General features: G+C 37.9%; 1 protein-coding gene across 2 annotated transcripts in view; it reads left to right on the top strand.

The window, feature by feature from the left end:
• Plc21C (Phospholipase C at 21C) overlaps positions 1-17971 on the top strand; it is an 88718-nt gene that overhangs the window by 14308 nt on the left and 56439 nt on the right. For both annotated transcript variants that reach the window (XM_086972002.1, XM_022848598.2), the window contains exon 3: positions 15775-15852. In XM_086972002.1, the coding sequence (XP_086828128.1) occupies positions 15775-15852 (78 nt within the window). The remainder of the gene's footprint in view (positions 1-15774; positions 15853-17971) is intronic.

The following is a 17971-nucleotide window of genomic DNA, read 5'->3' on the forward strand; positions in this document are numbered from 1 at the left end:
GCTGCCATTCCAAGCCAGAAAATGGATAATATTATCTTTCTGTGCTATTCTATAAACCAGCGGTTCGCATGTGTGATTTCGTCTAGGCTGTCCTGAGTACTGTCCGGTTGTGATGATGTCTTTCTAAAGGATTTCACCTACTTGCCCACTTGAGCCAAAACAATTTTGTCAATACGACCGCTGATCTAAATGAATACTTTAGATTTGACGTCCGGTGGTGACGTTCAGCATTGATTTTGACGGCTCATTCCTAACACGAAACGAAATTTAGAAAAAAAATTCACTTTCAGTCGTAGATAAACTAGGTTTAGACGTACCACTATTGCATTTCATTATGACGACGTGACCGCTGATGTGATGTGGAATATATTTCTCGTCCTAGAAATACAAGTATTACAAACTTGAACAGTGTCCAGCAGCCTCGCTGGAATATATCGGTTACAGTTGTGGAACTCGCTGATCGATTAAATATTGTCTAAAGTGCTTCAGCAAGCGACTGCATTTATCAATTTCAAATACAGCCTAAACTATTTTAAATTATGATGAAGACTCCTATGGAGATATTTAATATCTTCATAGGAGTCCTTATCATTTAATACACAGCAATTTTCTTTGAGTGATGTCTTTCAAGAAATCAGTCAGTGTTCTAGGTGGCATTGTAAAAAATTGTGATCGTTAGGTTGCTCTTATTCGTCATCATTTGTGGACGGCTCTGCCAGGCGGATTCGAAATGCAAAAATTGGGATGGCACTTATTGGGCTTTTGCCCCTGATTTTTTCTTTGTGCATCGTGTATTTGACATTCACATTTGTAGTATTTCCTTAAGCATATATTATAAAACTTACTATAATGTTCGACATAAAACGATTCGATAATAAACTATAATATTAAATGCAAAACGATCATGACAAACTTTCGGTTTTAGATTAACACAAAATACAAGATTTCAAATATGGAAGTCAATAGATTAGTAGGATATAGTGTAGGTATCTTCCCGGTGGAACCATGCAGTGCGATATTTATTCGGCCGCTATGGCTAAACGTGTATGCTGTTTTATTTAACGCCCATGTCCATCAGTTGAGTAGAAATAACAAATTAGCGATCGGTCAAACAATGAAGTGTTTTAATTCATATTTTTTTATCGTTTAGCTCTGAATTAAAATTGTCTTAGCAGGGACTTCGGAGTACCTGCATACAGCTACAAACCCTGCTTTTTCATTTGGTTCCATGCAAACGTCAGTCGGCTTAGATATAAGAAATCGATCTTTTATTGTATAGGGTTACAGCGTAACATTTTTGAGGGTACGGAGTATGTTTGCAGGACATGTATTATAGCGCTGGAAACAGCATTTGTTGTCTGCCTAAAACAAATGACTTCTCGAATTCTGCCAGACGCTCACTTATTTCGAAACAAATACTAATACTGTCCATGGCTAGATTAAGCTTCAGCGTTTCGTTCGCTTCGCAGGCCTTGTACTGGTACCAAGTGAAAGTTGTAACCTCACGAGGATTATCCTAGATCTCTGGCCACAATAGAATTTTTTTTGCAAATTTTATTGCAATGCTGAAAAATCGAGCGTGGTAAATTACAATTATATAATATCTGACTTAATTCAGCCAGTTATGTTTCATCAATTAGCCAAGATGGGCACCAACGGAAAGATATGGTGCGGTTGCGTCTACGCTTTTAATCGCAGACTCTTGCGCACAAAACAACCGACGTTTTCAGAAGTTATATCTATCAAGTAATTTCTGTTTGGAAATTTAAAGACTTAGCAATAAAACTAATGCCGGAGGAAACTTATTCCATTAAAAAAAAATCTTCATTTTTAAGCTTTGTCAGTGTCTCACAGAAACATGAATTTTAAGGGATTCTTTGCGTTGAAAGGTGTACATGCGTCCGTAAAACGCAAAAAATGATTGTGTCGTTAATGGATCGGGTTCGATACCCTGTGCCGCGAGAAAGAAGATACCGTTTCTGAGAATGGGTTAATCATATCATAGATAATAAGCAGTTCTATCACAGTGAATAAGCATCGTTTGGATTCTTTTCCTTATTTAATGTAATTTAAAATAATGTTAAAAACAAACTTCTCAAACAACTATATTTATTCCGCCGACGTTTTTAATTTTAAGAAATTTGCTAGAAGGCATCATTGCGTATACGATAAGATTATAGCTGCTGAGCTTGTTTGATAACAATATGCAAGAGTCATTGACAAGACATAGTGCAGTGAACTAGGATTGACGTTTATATCTTCTAATATTAAACTATAGCGTTTTTGAATAGGGTTTAAAGCAAAACATACGCATCAGTTTACCAACGTTTTTCGGTCTAGAGTAAGCTGTAACATGATTTTCGTATTTGGAAGGAATCTACCTAGCTTTAATTCACGCCTCTACTTCACTGGCAAGCATTAAAACCGGAACGAGATCGATTTTATGTGCACTTGATGAAATACGTCTATTCGATGCTTTTTCCCATCTTTCATTGTGTAAAATATATTATAATATTTGAAAAACACGGCTAGCGTAAAATACGATATTCAAAATTGTGATAGTTATATCTTTTCGGGCTGAAATAATTAGAGAGAAGGTAATGGGCTCCGTGCCCAGTCAGTGAGTTGCGTGACCTGTGAGCACATGGTAGCCGAAAAATGTTTATATATATAAAATATTTTTATTTAGGTATATATAATAAGTGACTTAATTAAGTGACTTGTTATTTAAAACAAAAAAAAAAACTAGATAAAGGCCACGAACTAAACCACATAGAAATAAAGTTAACTATACCGCATTGAAGGGGTATTGACGTACTCAGTAGCAGGAGGGAGGCTTACATCAATAATTGTGGGTCGTTAAGAAAAGTAATATTTTTAGTCGATTCCATTTATTCGAAAAAAAACATCTAGTCATATTTAGCTTTTCTGTATGGTTTTTTTTTTCATACTCTGCAATGTATTTCTTCTAGTGTAACAATGCCTGGTCATTTCTTTGCTATTATTAGTACTGCTATTATTACTACTACAGAATAAACCGTTGTATTCATGGTCTAGGTCTCATCTACGCGTTTATCTGAAGATAGGCTTTCCCTGTTTTACATGAAAATCGTGCACGTATCTACCACATCGCGAGTATGATAGCATAAGATTTTTTTGAATAAGGGCATACAGGTATATAGAACATTCTGTAGGACATTGATCAGATTTAGACTCTAATCAAGGAAAACATACACCCTATATTTTAATATAACGTTCTTGGTCTTACAAACCTATTGTCATCTATCCGTCGCCTCGACACTTCATGGTGCTTTTTGGTTAGTGATTCTCTGCTCTATAGCAGGCGCTCGCTGGTGACTGGATACATATGTTCAGTATCTCTGGATGCTAGTGTATCCCAGCAATCAGCTGGCAGCAGAGTGTCAGTTTCGTGATAAATCAGTCCACAAGAACGGACTGTAGATGTGGGAATTATATTGCGATGAGCTGTTGCCACGAGTTAATGGTCAAGGACGAGCAATGGCAATTTTCTATTTAGCCGTAATATGATAGAGATACTGTGTATGCGTGCTATCTGCTGATCTACGAACTAGCAAATAAAAATTTAGATACCATTCTTAGGTACCATTTGATGACTTCTTTTTGATTGCCTCCTACATTTTCTTTTGGTGTGTAGACAAAGCTGTTCCATCGCCCTCTAGTCCCAGAAAGATGATGCTAACACTCTTACAGCCAATATCGAAAAATAATTGGAAGCCTTCTGGCGTCTAAAAAACGTAATTGAGATGCCAGAAAGAGCAAGTTATTATTGTGTTGTATTGGCAAAAACTAAGGAACCAAAAGCGATGGTAAGCAGAGCATTCATAGTTGCCACGAGAGAAGCTGCTGCAGCACACATTTTCTGAGTGGCGTGGTAAAGCCAGCTTGTCGAGTTGGATAGCAGTGCACCGGCTATCAGATACAACGGTGAGGATGAAGTTTACCAGCGGGGCGCGCTATATCCGGCTGGATGAAAGACAGGGGTCTTCGTTTGGTAGTCTCCAACAGCCTCTGGTCTCGCTTACTGGCAACGATAATTTTTCGAGCGAACACACCCCGAATATTCGCCTGAGCGAGTGCAGCAGTCGCCTCCATTGCCACCGCTGGCCCCTCCTACTTATGGTCTTCAGCGGCCTGTATTCGTTCCAAGTTCCACCGACACCTCCTCTTCTGTCTAACCACCTGTCCGCCAAACCTAAATTGAGCTTCTACCATGTCTAAGTCATGATGGACCATACGCGCTCAGGGCTTCTATATGCATCACGCGGAGGCAGCGAGGCACCTGTTGCAGTCTGGTGCCGGCCATTGTTGGGGCAAGAAAGGCTTGCTCGTGTCAGAACGAAGTTAAGAGGACGACGACCAAGATAGTCAAAGGAGAAGGCGTTAACGGGCGAAAGAGAGAAAACATCGCGGAACGTGGTGTGGAAACTGCTGAAACCTGAACACCAACTGTTGCATGGCGCCTTTTCTACTGTTTGTGATCTTAAAGTGCCTATGAATAACATCCGCGAAGTGTATTCTAACGTCCTTTTACCGGCGTATTGTTCACACAATGCCAGCCCTCACTCTTCCCATGTCCAAGTTGTTGTATTTTCTTTTGAATGAAATTTCAGCCTGTTTATTCTGAGCATTTAAGTCCCTTAGTAATTGTTTTATCTTACAAACACGTTGTGTATTATATAAACAATTATTAACTTCCAAGCAGTTATCTGTGTATGAACATCGGTACCGTTCTGAATCGGTTATTTCTAATAATCCATAGACAGATAGAATGTTTCGCCTTTGCCTAATTTATTATGCGATTTAACTTTTATTGGAACTCTGCTGATTTTGATTGTTACTTTTCTTCCATCCAAAACCGTTGGTACTTTAGTATTAGTATAATTATTGTACCTGTGATTACTAGATATGACAGACGAAATTACGACGTGAGTCTTAGCTTCTTCAAACCAACACATTTGGATATATTTTTCTAACTTCTGCATTAGGCGCGACATTTCAAATTGGCAATAATAGTAACTATTATTATGATTTTTATTAGTGGCCTTCAGAGATGCATTGCGAACGGTTCAGCTTTGCCAACGAAGCAGCTAATAAACAATTTTACTACAAGCTGTCTGTATATCTGTTATCATCTTATATGTGTAAATTTCATATATTTATTTCCTCGAACAAGTTATGAAAGTAAGTAATTGTAAACTTTAAGGTAGGAGACTACTTACATATACGCTGAAATTATATATTTAATCGTATAGTCAACCGACATGAGTATAGATAAGTGAAATTTAGAGGAAGTTGGCAAATAGCGGGAATCAATGAACATAATACAAGTAATTCTAATGCTAGTAGACGTAACACACATAATTACGATATATGCGTACATAGTAATTATCTATTTATCTTTAAACAGAAAATATATAAGTAACCTGACATCGTACCATTTAACACTGTTAACGTAGTTATTTTGTCGTAACTTTTACGTTACTTTAAAAGGCTAGGTATTCAAGCTAGCGAGCTGACTCACTGATCTGATTTGGGTGCATTATTATTATTGCCGTTTCTTGTTTTACAATATTTTCAAATCCATCTTCCAGCTAACATGATATCCTTGTACTCGAGATGATGAAGTCTGTCGCTTGTAAGCAATCATAACCATCAACGCTGACCTGAAAAAAGAATCCACTTACTCCTTCGCCTGCGTTTATCCTTAAAGGCACGACAAGCTACTGCTTCGTGCAGATAAAACATCAATGAACGATGAAGTATCGGCCAGTGGATACGCTACAGCGGCTTCAAGTTGAAGTGTGAATGTTAGGGATATCGAAAAGTGAGATTCATCTTTATCTATCATTGTTAGGCCTCGTGGTTAGCTTCTCTCGCATTATTTGGGTATAGCAAGTAGCACTTTGTGTGATCTTTAGGTTGAGCAGTTCGACTGCAGTGTCACCCATACCTTTTGAGGTTTTTTAATAGTGACTTCTGCTACGATTCCTTCGTTAATCTTTTCCTCCATACGTGCTGTTTTTTTACATTATTCTTTTTATAGTTGTTTTTTATAGGGTTTTACTATAGTTAGGTCGGGGTACATGAAGAGGTTGTCTATTTTTAGGCTTTTTACGTAGACAAAACGAGTCTGTGCTTGCAAGGCCTGCTTCCCGTGTAAGACTTCGGTCTTCGCCTTATAGACTTAAAGATTGAGATCTGTAGCATGGTCCTGCAGTATCACTAGTATTTGTTCTAGGTGGAAGCTGCTATTGCTTTACGCCAAGATGTCGTCGAGATTAAAGACTGTTTTCACGAGATAATATCGTTGCTTGGTTTGTGAAAGTAAATCACTCCCCGTTACGCTAGCGTCAATTAAAATATTCCTTTGATAGATGCCTCTTAACTTCAGCTCTTTGAGTGGCACACCTTGTCGTGTCCATTTTATGAGTACATCATTTGAAGACCCGGAATTGAACACGGCTTTAAGGTCAACAAAAAAGAAATAAAGAAGTTGGTTTGAACCACGTCACGTTTCTTTAAGTTCATCTCTGAAAACCAGGCGGGCCGCCATTGTTAACCCACCGCCTCGGAATCCATGCTTGTGGTATATGGTAGTGCTCCAGATAGTACCCTAAACGCCATAATGAAATGCTTGGTAGAAGTAATTTTGCTCCATGTGATATGATTTTTTTGCTATGTCCGTTATAGACTCTGTCTGGCTCGCAATCTCTTCGGCTGGACAGTCTGAGGATGGGATCGACTGATAACTGCGTACGCAATTCCGTTGTCCGTTTGAGACCCTCGAGCAACATGCACAACCCATACATATAGTAATAACCGTTTTATGACACGCGTTAGGTGTCCTTGGGAATTTCTTAACACTATTATTATTATAAATGACATTGAACAGACATAGCGGACAGGGTAAAGAAGTCGTGCAACCGTATGATTATAATCAGCTATAATGCAATAATAATCATTATCACAATTTTTCATCATGAAAACAAAGTAAAACCGTCTGCTAGCACAACTTGCGTCACGCCCAGATAAAAGATTTTGGAGGAGTGATTCATTAAGTAAATCAATATCGAGGCCAGTTTATTAAAAACAGCACTGATATTTATGGATTTGACTACTTTATTTTTTCATTAACTTTTTGTAAAAATTGGTCAACTAAGAACTACTTGAATTCTTCTCCTTTTGTATTCAAAGGTATAATCGAATTACACAAAAATCTTTCTTATGGATTACTATTATAGAACTTTATATATATTATAAATTTAATTATAGAAGAACATTGAACTGTAATATTAATCCACCAGCATACTGTACACTAGCGCGTATTTTAATAACTTGTGCTAGAAAGATGTCGAAAGCAATTTTCATTGAAAAGAGTACCGCTATTTCATCACAACGGAACGCCAAAAAGTAGTTAGTCTTTCCTCTTCACTCTATTTTACATTACAACAAGTATCCGAAGGGTGTCGGCGATTTACAGCAGGAATTCTTGGAACCAGACCTCGAGAAAACTGATTGGGAATTCCGTAGGTGAAACTCTTTGTGTGCCATTACAAGCAGAAATACGAACTCGATAGGCACCAGATCTCTCTAAACCCATCAAGTGACCCCAGGTTTTTTTTTTATATAAATAATTACACTGAAATATGCTATATAAATTCGTCCCGTGACTTGAACCCGGTAATGCTGGTCTGCCCGCGAGAGCAATTTTGCAAATGCCCTACATATTGTACGTGCCATCGTTTTTTAGTCGACATGAAGAGCGCGTCTGGCTAATGCTCTTTCGAACATTAGCCGCAACACCATCTAGTGGTCTGACTGAAGAATTCATTGCATCTTAACTCTAAAGGACCGGATTGTACAAGGAAAACACCACTCTGTATAAGTATATATTGCTTCAGTATTTCGTCAGGCCTCAGTTCTAAGCCATATCTTCGACCATCAAAAATTTAGCGGAATAAATGAAAATTTTGGTACTTTATCGCTCGGTTGATTAACCATCGATTCGTATTAGACGAAATGGTGGAGCTTCTGTTAACTGGACTTGCTCGGAGTTTGTCAATTAAAAAAGACGATATGAAAGACATTCTTCTGAAATATATATGTTGTTCGAAAAGATAAGACATCTACAATTTTGGTTTCATGCGTGCACGGATTCATCCACTACTTCTAAAGACGAAAGAAAGCCATTTTTGTTTCAAATAAAAAGCAAACTCGTCAGAAAACAGAGCGTCGTTAACGCGATTTAAGCAAATATCAGATCTTCGAGCTGTAAAATTCCTTCGCGCTGAACGAAACGTGAGCAGGATAATAAGCTTTGCTCAGAATTGACGGTCTACGTTATTGCAGTTTTCATGCGGCTTTTAAAAAGTCGAAAAAAGATTTTCACGAGATAAACCGGAAGACCCTCAATAGGACTCGTAAATTTATCAAAATGGCTTGACCGACCATGTTTTTTTGATACAGCTGGATTTTGGATTGAAAAAATGAAGAGAAGGATGTCAATTGCCAATTAGGATGTCTATATAAACGTCAACGGTTAGACTTTTTTTGAGACTTCTTGGCCGTTGTGAGCCTTTGTTTTTTTTGGTGCTTTTAGATTGCTAAAATTTAATTTCGTTGGATGTAACGAGTTTGCTTCTTGCGATATTGCTTGATGCACGGTTACTATTGGAAGATGATTGATATATTGAAGGGAGAATATTTTGAAACTGATTGAGTAAACAGTTTATGTCCCGAACCAAAGCTGTAGTCGCTGTCAATACTGGTAATGTCGAACGAACATGACTCTTAAGGATGATTCCTTTAGCATCTTTCAAGAAAATATCTTTAGACACAGTCTCAATGAAAAAAATCAATTTTTAGACTGTGCACCTTATAAATATTCGTGGTGCCACGTCAAGCCGGTTTTGCTTTAATTTAACGAATTGCTCCCATTGGGTCAACGACGATATAAACCAGCCTTGTTCTTCAATTTTTGACATCCCCTCGCGGGAGCTTTCCCGCATTTTCTGCTGTCATACGCCATATTTTGCATTAGATGCACTTGCTGAACAATGTAACGCGTCTAAGGTACGCTAATGATCTAAAAACATATTGGGCAATTGCGAATCGCTGGTCGTGTTAGACGTTTTACTGTGCTGCGAACGGTGCGGCTCGGAAACATCAGAAAATGGAATGGACAAGAAGTTTTAAAAGTGAAACCGTCAGCTACAGAGACAGCGAAAGTGACGGTACTATGCTTCTTTCTATCTCTGTTAGGACAAGCTTAAATTATAGGTCAACGTAATTAGAACGGACATATCAGCGCGAGTGCTCAAACCTATAAATCTCTTAGGCAAGAGAAGTTACGAGAAATTAGTGTCAACACTAAAAAAAGCCCCAGTGATTTTGTTCCTTTGTGCAAAGACACTATTTTGCCGGAGCTGTTGTCCTACCTAAAAAATCACATTAACATTCTTAAATGTGCTGAGATACTTTTTACTAAAACACTTCGCTAGCGTTGCGTGTACAAAGAAACTAATGTTTACCATCAGTTGCCTATGCTTGCTAGGCAATAGGTCGAACTGAACTTTATATACAGGGAACACCGATATGGATGCTTGAAAACGGTGCTGCTCCTAATCTCGTAGGTAGTGTTTTTTTAAATTATTTTGTTTAATTTTAACGTTCCGTATTTAAGCGGTTGGACATTATACGGGTTTTGCTGGACTTCTTTGGTTTTTACTACAACAAACCAATAAAGAGACATTGTCACAAATGCTATAGTGACCATTTGCAAAAATTTATATCAGCGGTGGCCACATATTCATGGTTACCATGGCAATGCGCACCAAGAAATCTGCATTAACCACCCAAATGACGTTGCACCTTAATGCTTCAAACATTAAAATTAAATAATTTCGGGCTATATTGTACATTTAACGCTATACTGTTAACCCTCCTTCCGACTTAATAAAAAACGTATGTAAATTTTGAATACAGTAATAAAATATAAACCGTAAATAATATCACTTGTGAAATAGCAAAAGAGACCTATGTTAAGCAAAGCCGTGCTGTAAACATTACGACTCATTGTTCTACTATTTGTTAGATGTCTGTGAATCCGTTTTTAGATTTGGTCTGGAAAATACCTGATCTGCGCGTCTTCTCCACTGCAGTTTACCAAACAGTACACCATAGGGTATTCTTTTTATTCTTAGTTCAATAGCCTTCGGAGCTTAGATTTATATTTCTATTGATTTATAATCCTCCGTAGACTAGTTGTTTAGGGTATAAGTATTAAAGCTTGACCCCATAATACACGTCAAAATACCAATTTATTGCGATAGCTTTAGTAGAAGTGCTATAGTTTTTTTTTCTTTGAAAAGTTTAGTACCGTCCCAAGGTTTCGTCCACAAAAAAATACTGCCTCCTGTATTTTAAAATAATTCTATACTATTGGAGCTAAATTGGCAGTCGCATGAATATCATACCTGTGTCGTAGACTTCTTTTAAAAAAATATACAAGTTTCTTTACTTGTTAATTAAATTGTGTGAAAAACCGAGGTGAGATAACTCACAAAATGTCTTACATGCACTTTCTGTAAATTGGTGCTCATTGTCCTAGAGTTGTTAGACCTCGTAAAAACATCTTGCAGAACCCGTTCTATTGCCGTGTAACTCATTGTACCCATTATGTACACTTCCAACTATATGCAATAAGAATCGATCGGATTTATGATGACCTTTCCATAGCCTGAATTAGCGATGTACCCTCTTTTATAACAGAGTAGAATTGTATATGCACCTTAGCAAAGATCATTTTTGTGTCGACACGTTTCCGGCAGGTGCAAAAGAGGTAATAGAGATCTTGATCAATATTTGGCTAGTCCGCGTAAGACCGCGTCATGCGTTTCCTGCCAGGCAAACGAGACTAAGCTTGCTAAGGTTCCTCAAGAAAATGTTTGCCTTCAGTACGATTTAGTCGTTCATTTCTAAATACTCGTTTTTTTAATTTAATGATTCATGTGGGAAATAAAATTTGTTTTGTCGTAGCATTTCTGTCATTTAAAATTTTTCTAAGTGATCTCTGTAGGCACTGATTATTGAAACAGCACCGTTGAGTATATCAGTATGTATTCATAGTAGAGAAGAAAGGGTTTTTTTTTTACAGGATGAGACATCTAAGCCCGAATATATTTGGTGAGTTGTTTCTGAGGCGGCATTTAAACATAAACAGGCACTTTAACGAAATACCTTTTATCGACTTTAGAGGTGTTGTTCCTGGCGATCCCGGACAATTAATATAACCACTACTCACCTTAGTTACAGCTTCGATCTGCGATCTAGACCACTAACCAATAATTTTTAAAATATTTCTTTTTTATGACTCATTTAATATTTTTCCCCATCCGCAAATAACTCAAACGATACCGCCAAGCGTAAACTTGTTAAGGTGTCGCTCAAATACGCTACATATGAAAAATTCCAGTGGATTAAAATTTTAGAGTGATACTAAGCCGAAAATCTTACATACATAAAGCGTCGAAACGGCCAAAAGGTTTAAGAAGTCTAAAAAGTACAAATGCATTTTAAAAAAGCTAACCGTTACAGCTTATCTGAACGCCCTAGTCGGCAGTCGATGCTCTCCTTTCTAGAACGTTATTTACATAATTTATTTATCAAAAATATAGGTATATTAAAAATGTTTTTTGAGCCATTTGGATACATTTTTGTTAATTTTTTGGGCCCTTTAAATTAAAACTTTATTGAAGATCTCTCTGCTTATCTCGTGGAAGTTCTCTTCCTATTTTTCGGCAACCGTACGAGTATAGCGATATCGTCAATCCTCAATTTCGAAAAGAAATTGAAGTCTAAATCTTCGTGGCGATTCGTCTAGCACTAGGATAATAGCTAATCTTCATTAGAATTCCGAAAACGATGCACTGTTTTTTGTTATGATAATTTTGTTATTTTTTTCTACAAAAAACCGTTTTTTTCCCTTTTGGTACCGAAAATAGCGGATGAACTTAAACCCGCTGCAATGAACAGCCCGTTAGAATTTGCTTGAATTTAAATGCGCCACTCTGACCTTCATGGACGAAGGTAATGACTTGGCAATTGAACCATATGAAGCGTCAGTTTGCCCAAACTCAGTAGTTTGCCTGTTTTGTGTTTCAAGGTCATAATCTAGTAATAAAGTTATAATATAGTTGCTTAGCCTGCTTTGTTTTACTGGCGGCATCGATAAATGATCGATGCGAGTTTGTGTCGTATTTTGCACCAAGCAAAGCACGATCGAAATATTTAAGGTTTTATGCTTCGTCGTAAACTAGGCCAAAATTAACTTTATTCATTTTAATAGCAAAAATGAAGTAGACTCAAGACTTTCTTTTGAAATACGTTTCAGTGTCTTTAACTTGCCTCTTTAGCGACATGCCTTGTAAGTATTGTATGAAGATACTCAACAAACTTCGCACATTGACACTTTCACTAGAAAAAGCTATAATGTACTCTCATAATTGATATTTTTGAAAGAAATCGAATTTTCTCTGGATTGCATGCTTAAAGTTTATAAAGCTCTTTTTGAACCCGCTTTAAGCTGCGGCATCACAATTGGGGTCGGAGGTTATACCAAAATCACGTGCCGTGCTGAAATAATGCAGAATGACGTCCTGAAACAATGTAGAGAAAGGATTTCCTACAGGATTTAGATATGCAACACTGAGCAACCTCGCAACCTAAAACAAACTGTGATTGAGGCCAGAGCGTCCCACGACACTACTCGGCAATTTACGGAATACCGCAATAGAACAGTACGCCAGAGAAATTTTTAATGATTTCGTTGTTTGAAAAGGACGGTGTTCCGTCACCGCACTATGGACTACTGCATGTTAAAGAACAACGAAGAGATTCGAGAACTCGGCTAAAAATACTTTTGTAAAATATTTTTCAAATTTTTCAACTTTTTATTCCTCCAAGGCACTCTGAAATGTGTTGAACATTAACGAAAGAATTAGGCAAAGAGGCCGTACATAGAAAAAAAAAATGTTTAAAAAAATGGAAATCGGAGTGTTGAAAACTAGCGAGAAGATAATCAAATGTGGGGACTTGAAAATAATGAAAGAAATCAGAGCCTGAGGTTTCAAAGCCGGAACTAGCATTCCACATACAACGTGTAAAAGAATTATAACCCCAATACTAAACATGCTAAGTGAAAGTGGGTCCCCTATGACCCAAGACCAATTGGAAATGCATGTCCTGTATTCCAGGCGCAATTTGCGGAACTTTCGTACCTTCGAACTTTTCGAACAAAAAAATTCGTCTGGAGCGCACGATCGCCGCAGATGAGGCATGGTTATCCCCGTCATAGTTTAATAGATAACGTATTTGTCTGTTAATCATAAAAACGTTGTGGTCTAGGTTTTAATCCGGGCACACTTTGTTTCTTGTTGGAAGCCGGCTGTCTGATGGGATGCCTAATGGCGATACCGGATGTAATATTTGAAACATAGAGAGACGAGACATGGTTCAATTTTTACCGGTAGCCGGAGAGGCACTAGCGCGAAAGTGGCGCTGAAGAGAAGTCGAATTCGGTGACAGTGTCTATGTAAAATGATGGTAGTACTTGCAACGGACGTCAAGGGCATTCGCTACTATAAGATACTCCCCGAAAATGAAATAACGAATGAGCCCACTGTCTCAAGTTTCTTAAAAGACCCACGGACCGCTAGGACGGCAATCGAAAGCACGCGGTATGGTTACTTGATGACAACACCAGTCCTTAATTAGTTCCTAGACAGAGCCAAAAAGCATTTAACATTGGCTTACCTGCTTATTCTACCGATTGAAGTCTGTGTGATTTCGGGGCTTTCTAAACATATATCACTATTGATTTTCTTAGAAAGGCTATAGGTATAGAAATTACGTACGGGAAGCCAAATGCTAGAAATATGGTTATTGAGAAGCTAGCAGAGAACTGCGACGTGTGTTAAAGAAATATGTAATAGATTAGGATATTTCTCTACGAAGTAGACATAATGCATTTATATTAAAATGCGTCTTCTGGAAATTATTATTAAGCTATGGCTGAAATCCAAATAAATAAAGATCTGCAATAAACGTTGCTTTATTATCACCAGGCTATGAAATAGAAAATAGTACATTTTTTATTCCTGTAACAGTAAATTATGTATCCCCATCATTGTTTAAGATCTGGTTAGACCCTCAGCCTCTCTCCTAATAGAATCAATTCCAACTTTTGGTTTACGTTGACATACGAATAATACTTCTTGTCATCAGCGACAATCCTGTGCAAAAAACGGTTATTGTAGCCGTCCGGCGCTCGATACCGAGCGTCCTATTGAAACGGAATGTTAAGCTGTAACTTCCTATCAGATTCGAATATACCGTGAGATACCCAAGCTCCAAATTTTTTGTGTGAACTCAATGTCTTGGGTCTCAGATGGTCGCACACAGCGGGGCATAATCTTCTGGGCCCCGGATATCATTTTAGAATTTAGCTAACTGTTCTTGAGCAGCCCTTTTAGCGATGGCGTTGTCATCGTAGGCATAGCTTTTAATATTACCAAAGTTTCAGAAAGTTAGTATAACTCGCGTTACTGTATGTTCATCTGATCTGACCTCAAAGGGTGAGGTTACATAGAACAGCTAAGCTTTTTTTTCATTTCATCGAACTGCTGTTGAGTAGTAAAGAAGCAAAGTAACCGTCTCGTTTTTCTGCCACGGTTTCCACTGTCTAGAGCTACATTATAGAGGCAAACTGAGCGCGGGTTACGATTTATAAACGTCATTACATGATCACCCCGGGAGCTATGCGGATTAAGTGAGGCGGGGCTATCTGGACCACCGCATTTTAAGCATGTATGAAACCAGAAAAATTGGAAGAACTAAGCAGTCTTGTAGCACAGCTCAAATTATAATAAGATATCGTATTTTCGCACTTGTCGTTGTTATCAACAAATTTAACACATAGTTCAGACAAAAAAGTATTACCGACATATGCACCACATGGCGCGTAAATATGATTACGGATCGGAAGTTACGAATATTTATACCATAACATGCATAGACATTCCTCGCACAGAACGCAACTGGTGAATGAACGTGTACTTAGATCATTCAAAAGCTAGTTTCATACTGTGCAGCAAGACTTTATGTGAACTTATAGTTGACCAGTTATAACTTTCGACCTTGGCAGTAAATCAATATAAATCATTGTGTTTTTTAGCCATTGTCAGAGCGCTTGGGAAGAAAGTATTTTCTACATATAGCCGCACTTCTAGTCCATATAAATTTGCCTTGCAACGCTAGGTATAATTAATTGAGACCTTTATTGAAAAGTAGTAATTCTAATGAGCCCATTTAGTCGATATAATATAGGAATCTTTGACAAATATACTAGTGTATTTTTCTCCAGTTGCAGTGGTTGTTTTCATCAATAGCACAGAGCAAATTTCGGCCCATCTAGCCCCGCTCTTCCGGGGCTAGTAATATAGGAGTTAAATGGGGCAAAAGTCACGAGGCAGGTGAAAAGTTCAGTGTGTATATATATTATAATGTATGTATATACAATATACAGTATATATAGGACGTTCTCAAAGAAGGATTGAAATGATAGTGACTGTATTGGAGTTTTTACACTTTGTGCACAAAAGTTACTCTCGGATGATATTTATACGATCGTAGCAAAGATACTATTCATTATCAACGTTATCATTGTCTTTGCAGGATTCTCCAGTCGGGACTCCAGTCACCTTGAAGGTGGATAACAAGGGATTCTATTTGTTCTGGACCGATCAGAACAATGTAAGTACTATATTCGCGCGATATTTAATGAGAACCTTTTTTTTTTTTTAACTCATCTCCATGTGTGATGAGACCGAAAATGTACTTTTTTTTCTTTATTTAGTACATAGTATATTTAGTAATATATGTCGTTCCAAGACAGACAGAGCAATAATAACGGGCAAAAAAGTTTAGCTTCGAGTCGCTAATTCAGATAAATGTTCTTAATTGAGCTTCGATGAAATTAAGAGTATATGACTAAGTATCGAGCTCCTCGTTTTTCGTAGGTACTTTCAAACGCGTTACGAAGGGCAGTTCAACGCCTCACTACGGCATTCCCATAGGGATTATCATGCATCAAAACATATCTTATCCGACCGACTTCAGTTGAACCTACAGAACGCAGTGGAGCCCATATTAAGGTTGAATATGGGTCTTGCCCTTTTTATATGCCACTTATAGGCAACTTCTCTTTATAGCCATGGCAGAAACTAACGCTTTTGCAGTCGCCTTCAGAATGTGGCCGGAAAAAGATTTATACATTACAATAAATGGAGTCGTCTCGAGATATTCAAATCATGTGATAAACTCAACAATACGATTGCAAACAACGGGCTTTCTAATGCCTCTATGTGCTTTTCTGTGCGGCTGAATGTAGCAAATAACATAGGACTATTTAGGCAAAGGAAATTATTCATTTTTGGGTGCATTTTCCTAGCCGTCGCAACATAAATTGATGAACAGCACCAAGAACAGTAATCAGGTTATTACTTTGTGGAATGTCAGTAGCTTAGCCAAGAGGTGCGAGTTCAATGACTCCATGGTCGCAAGGTTCTTTTCGAGTATGTCCTAAAACAACATTTCAGTGAAGATCCCTGCTTGGGCTAGGCTAGTGGGAATGGCATTTCTAGGTGCCATGTCAACAAATGCATACAGCCGGCTATTGCCGCGATGTACAAATCGTACCTCTTCTGTTTCAATTGCACGTACAGGGGATGCAGAGATACGAGAAGGCATGCCACTCACAGTAAATTTAGACTTTGGTGTCAAGGTAATTGACGCGACAGCAAGCGAGCCAGCAAGTAATATGAGCAACTTATTTTTGCTGCTCCACACCAACTACTGGATCGCCATAGATTTTCTGCGTCTTTAAAAACTATCGATAGATTAGCTATGTACCAGTCATTCGATGTTATGATTTGCACACTCCAAGCATGCGTTGAAAAATACCATTTAACGGGGCACCGAATGTAATGCCGTTTTTAGATGTTTGTTGCGAATGCAGTAAGGACCACTGAATTTATTTAGCAGAACCAAACACCTTTCCGAAAGTTGGAGATGTTGCACAACAAACGGTTGTGCATAATTGTCAGTATGTCTATAGGGACAGCGTTCGTACTTGAAGCTTTACTGAGAATGGAAGAGTCGACAGAACAGGATTGTGCTCCCTTATGGTGTAAATCTCTATGAAGCTGTTGACAGTTATCGAAGGCAGTTTCCGTGAGGCTCTAAGTAATTGTTTCATTCTAAAAAATCCCTTACAAGTGCTCAACCAAAATATGATTGAAATAAATGTAGGCTCGACGAACACCCGAAGAGGGCTGCTGCGACGTTAGTGGTCTAAATGTTAAGTGGCTCCATGTCGTAGCTTTGTACGTAGATATCTTTTTTTTATTTACACATTTCTATTACGGCAGCATAAGAGTCAGCGATGAACCTTCGTCCCCCAAAAACTGATCTTGGATTTTTTAAAAGGAATCAATACGTGATTGGATAGACCTCGCCTGAAACAAAGCAGGTATGTATTTCTCCGCACTCCAAAAGAATGCCGCACCTCAGAGCAATATGCAACTTTTCGGATTACTAAACTTTTAAATAGCTATTGTTGATATCCAATTTAAGGGTCATAATAACTTCGAGACGTTGGGTATCATTACTTGTGCACCGATTGTACACTTCCTTACTAGGATACTGAAGTGGTTCTTCCTGTGTCAGTTATGTTAGAAAGTCTGCATTGTTTACAGTCATCTGCGTATTTGGCCTTCGCATCTAACTTGTGCTTGAAAACACCAACCGCTGCTCTAATTTGTATTATCTTATATTTTTATTTAAAACATTTCATTCAGACTTGAGTTAATTT

This window comes from Varroa jacobsoni, unplaced genomic scaffold (assembly GCF_002532875.2).
Source record: "Varroa jacobsoni isolate VJ856 unplaced genomic scaffold, vjacob_1.0 scaffold_1361, whole genome shotgun sequence".
Classification (NCBI taxonomy): Eukaryota; Metazoa; Arthropoda; class Arachnida; order Mesostigmata; family Varroidae; genus Varroa; species Varroa jacobsoni.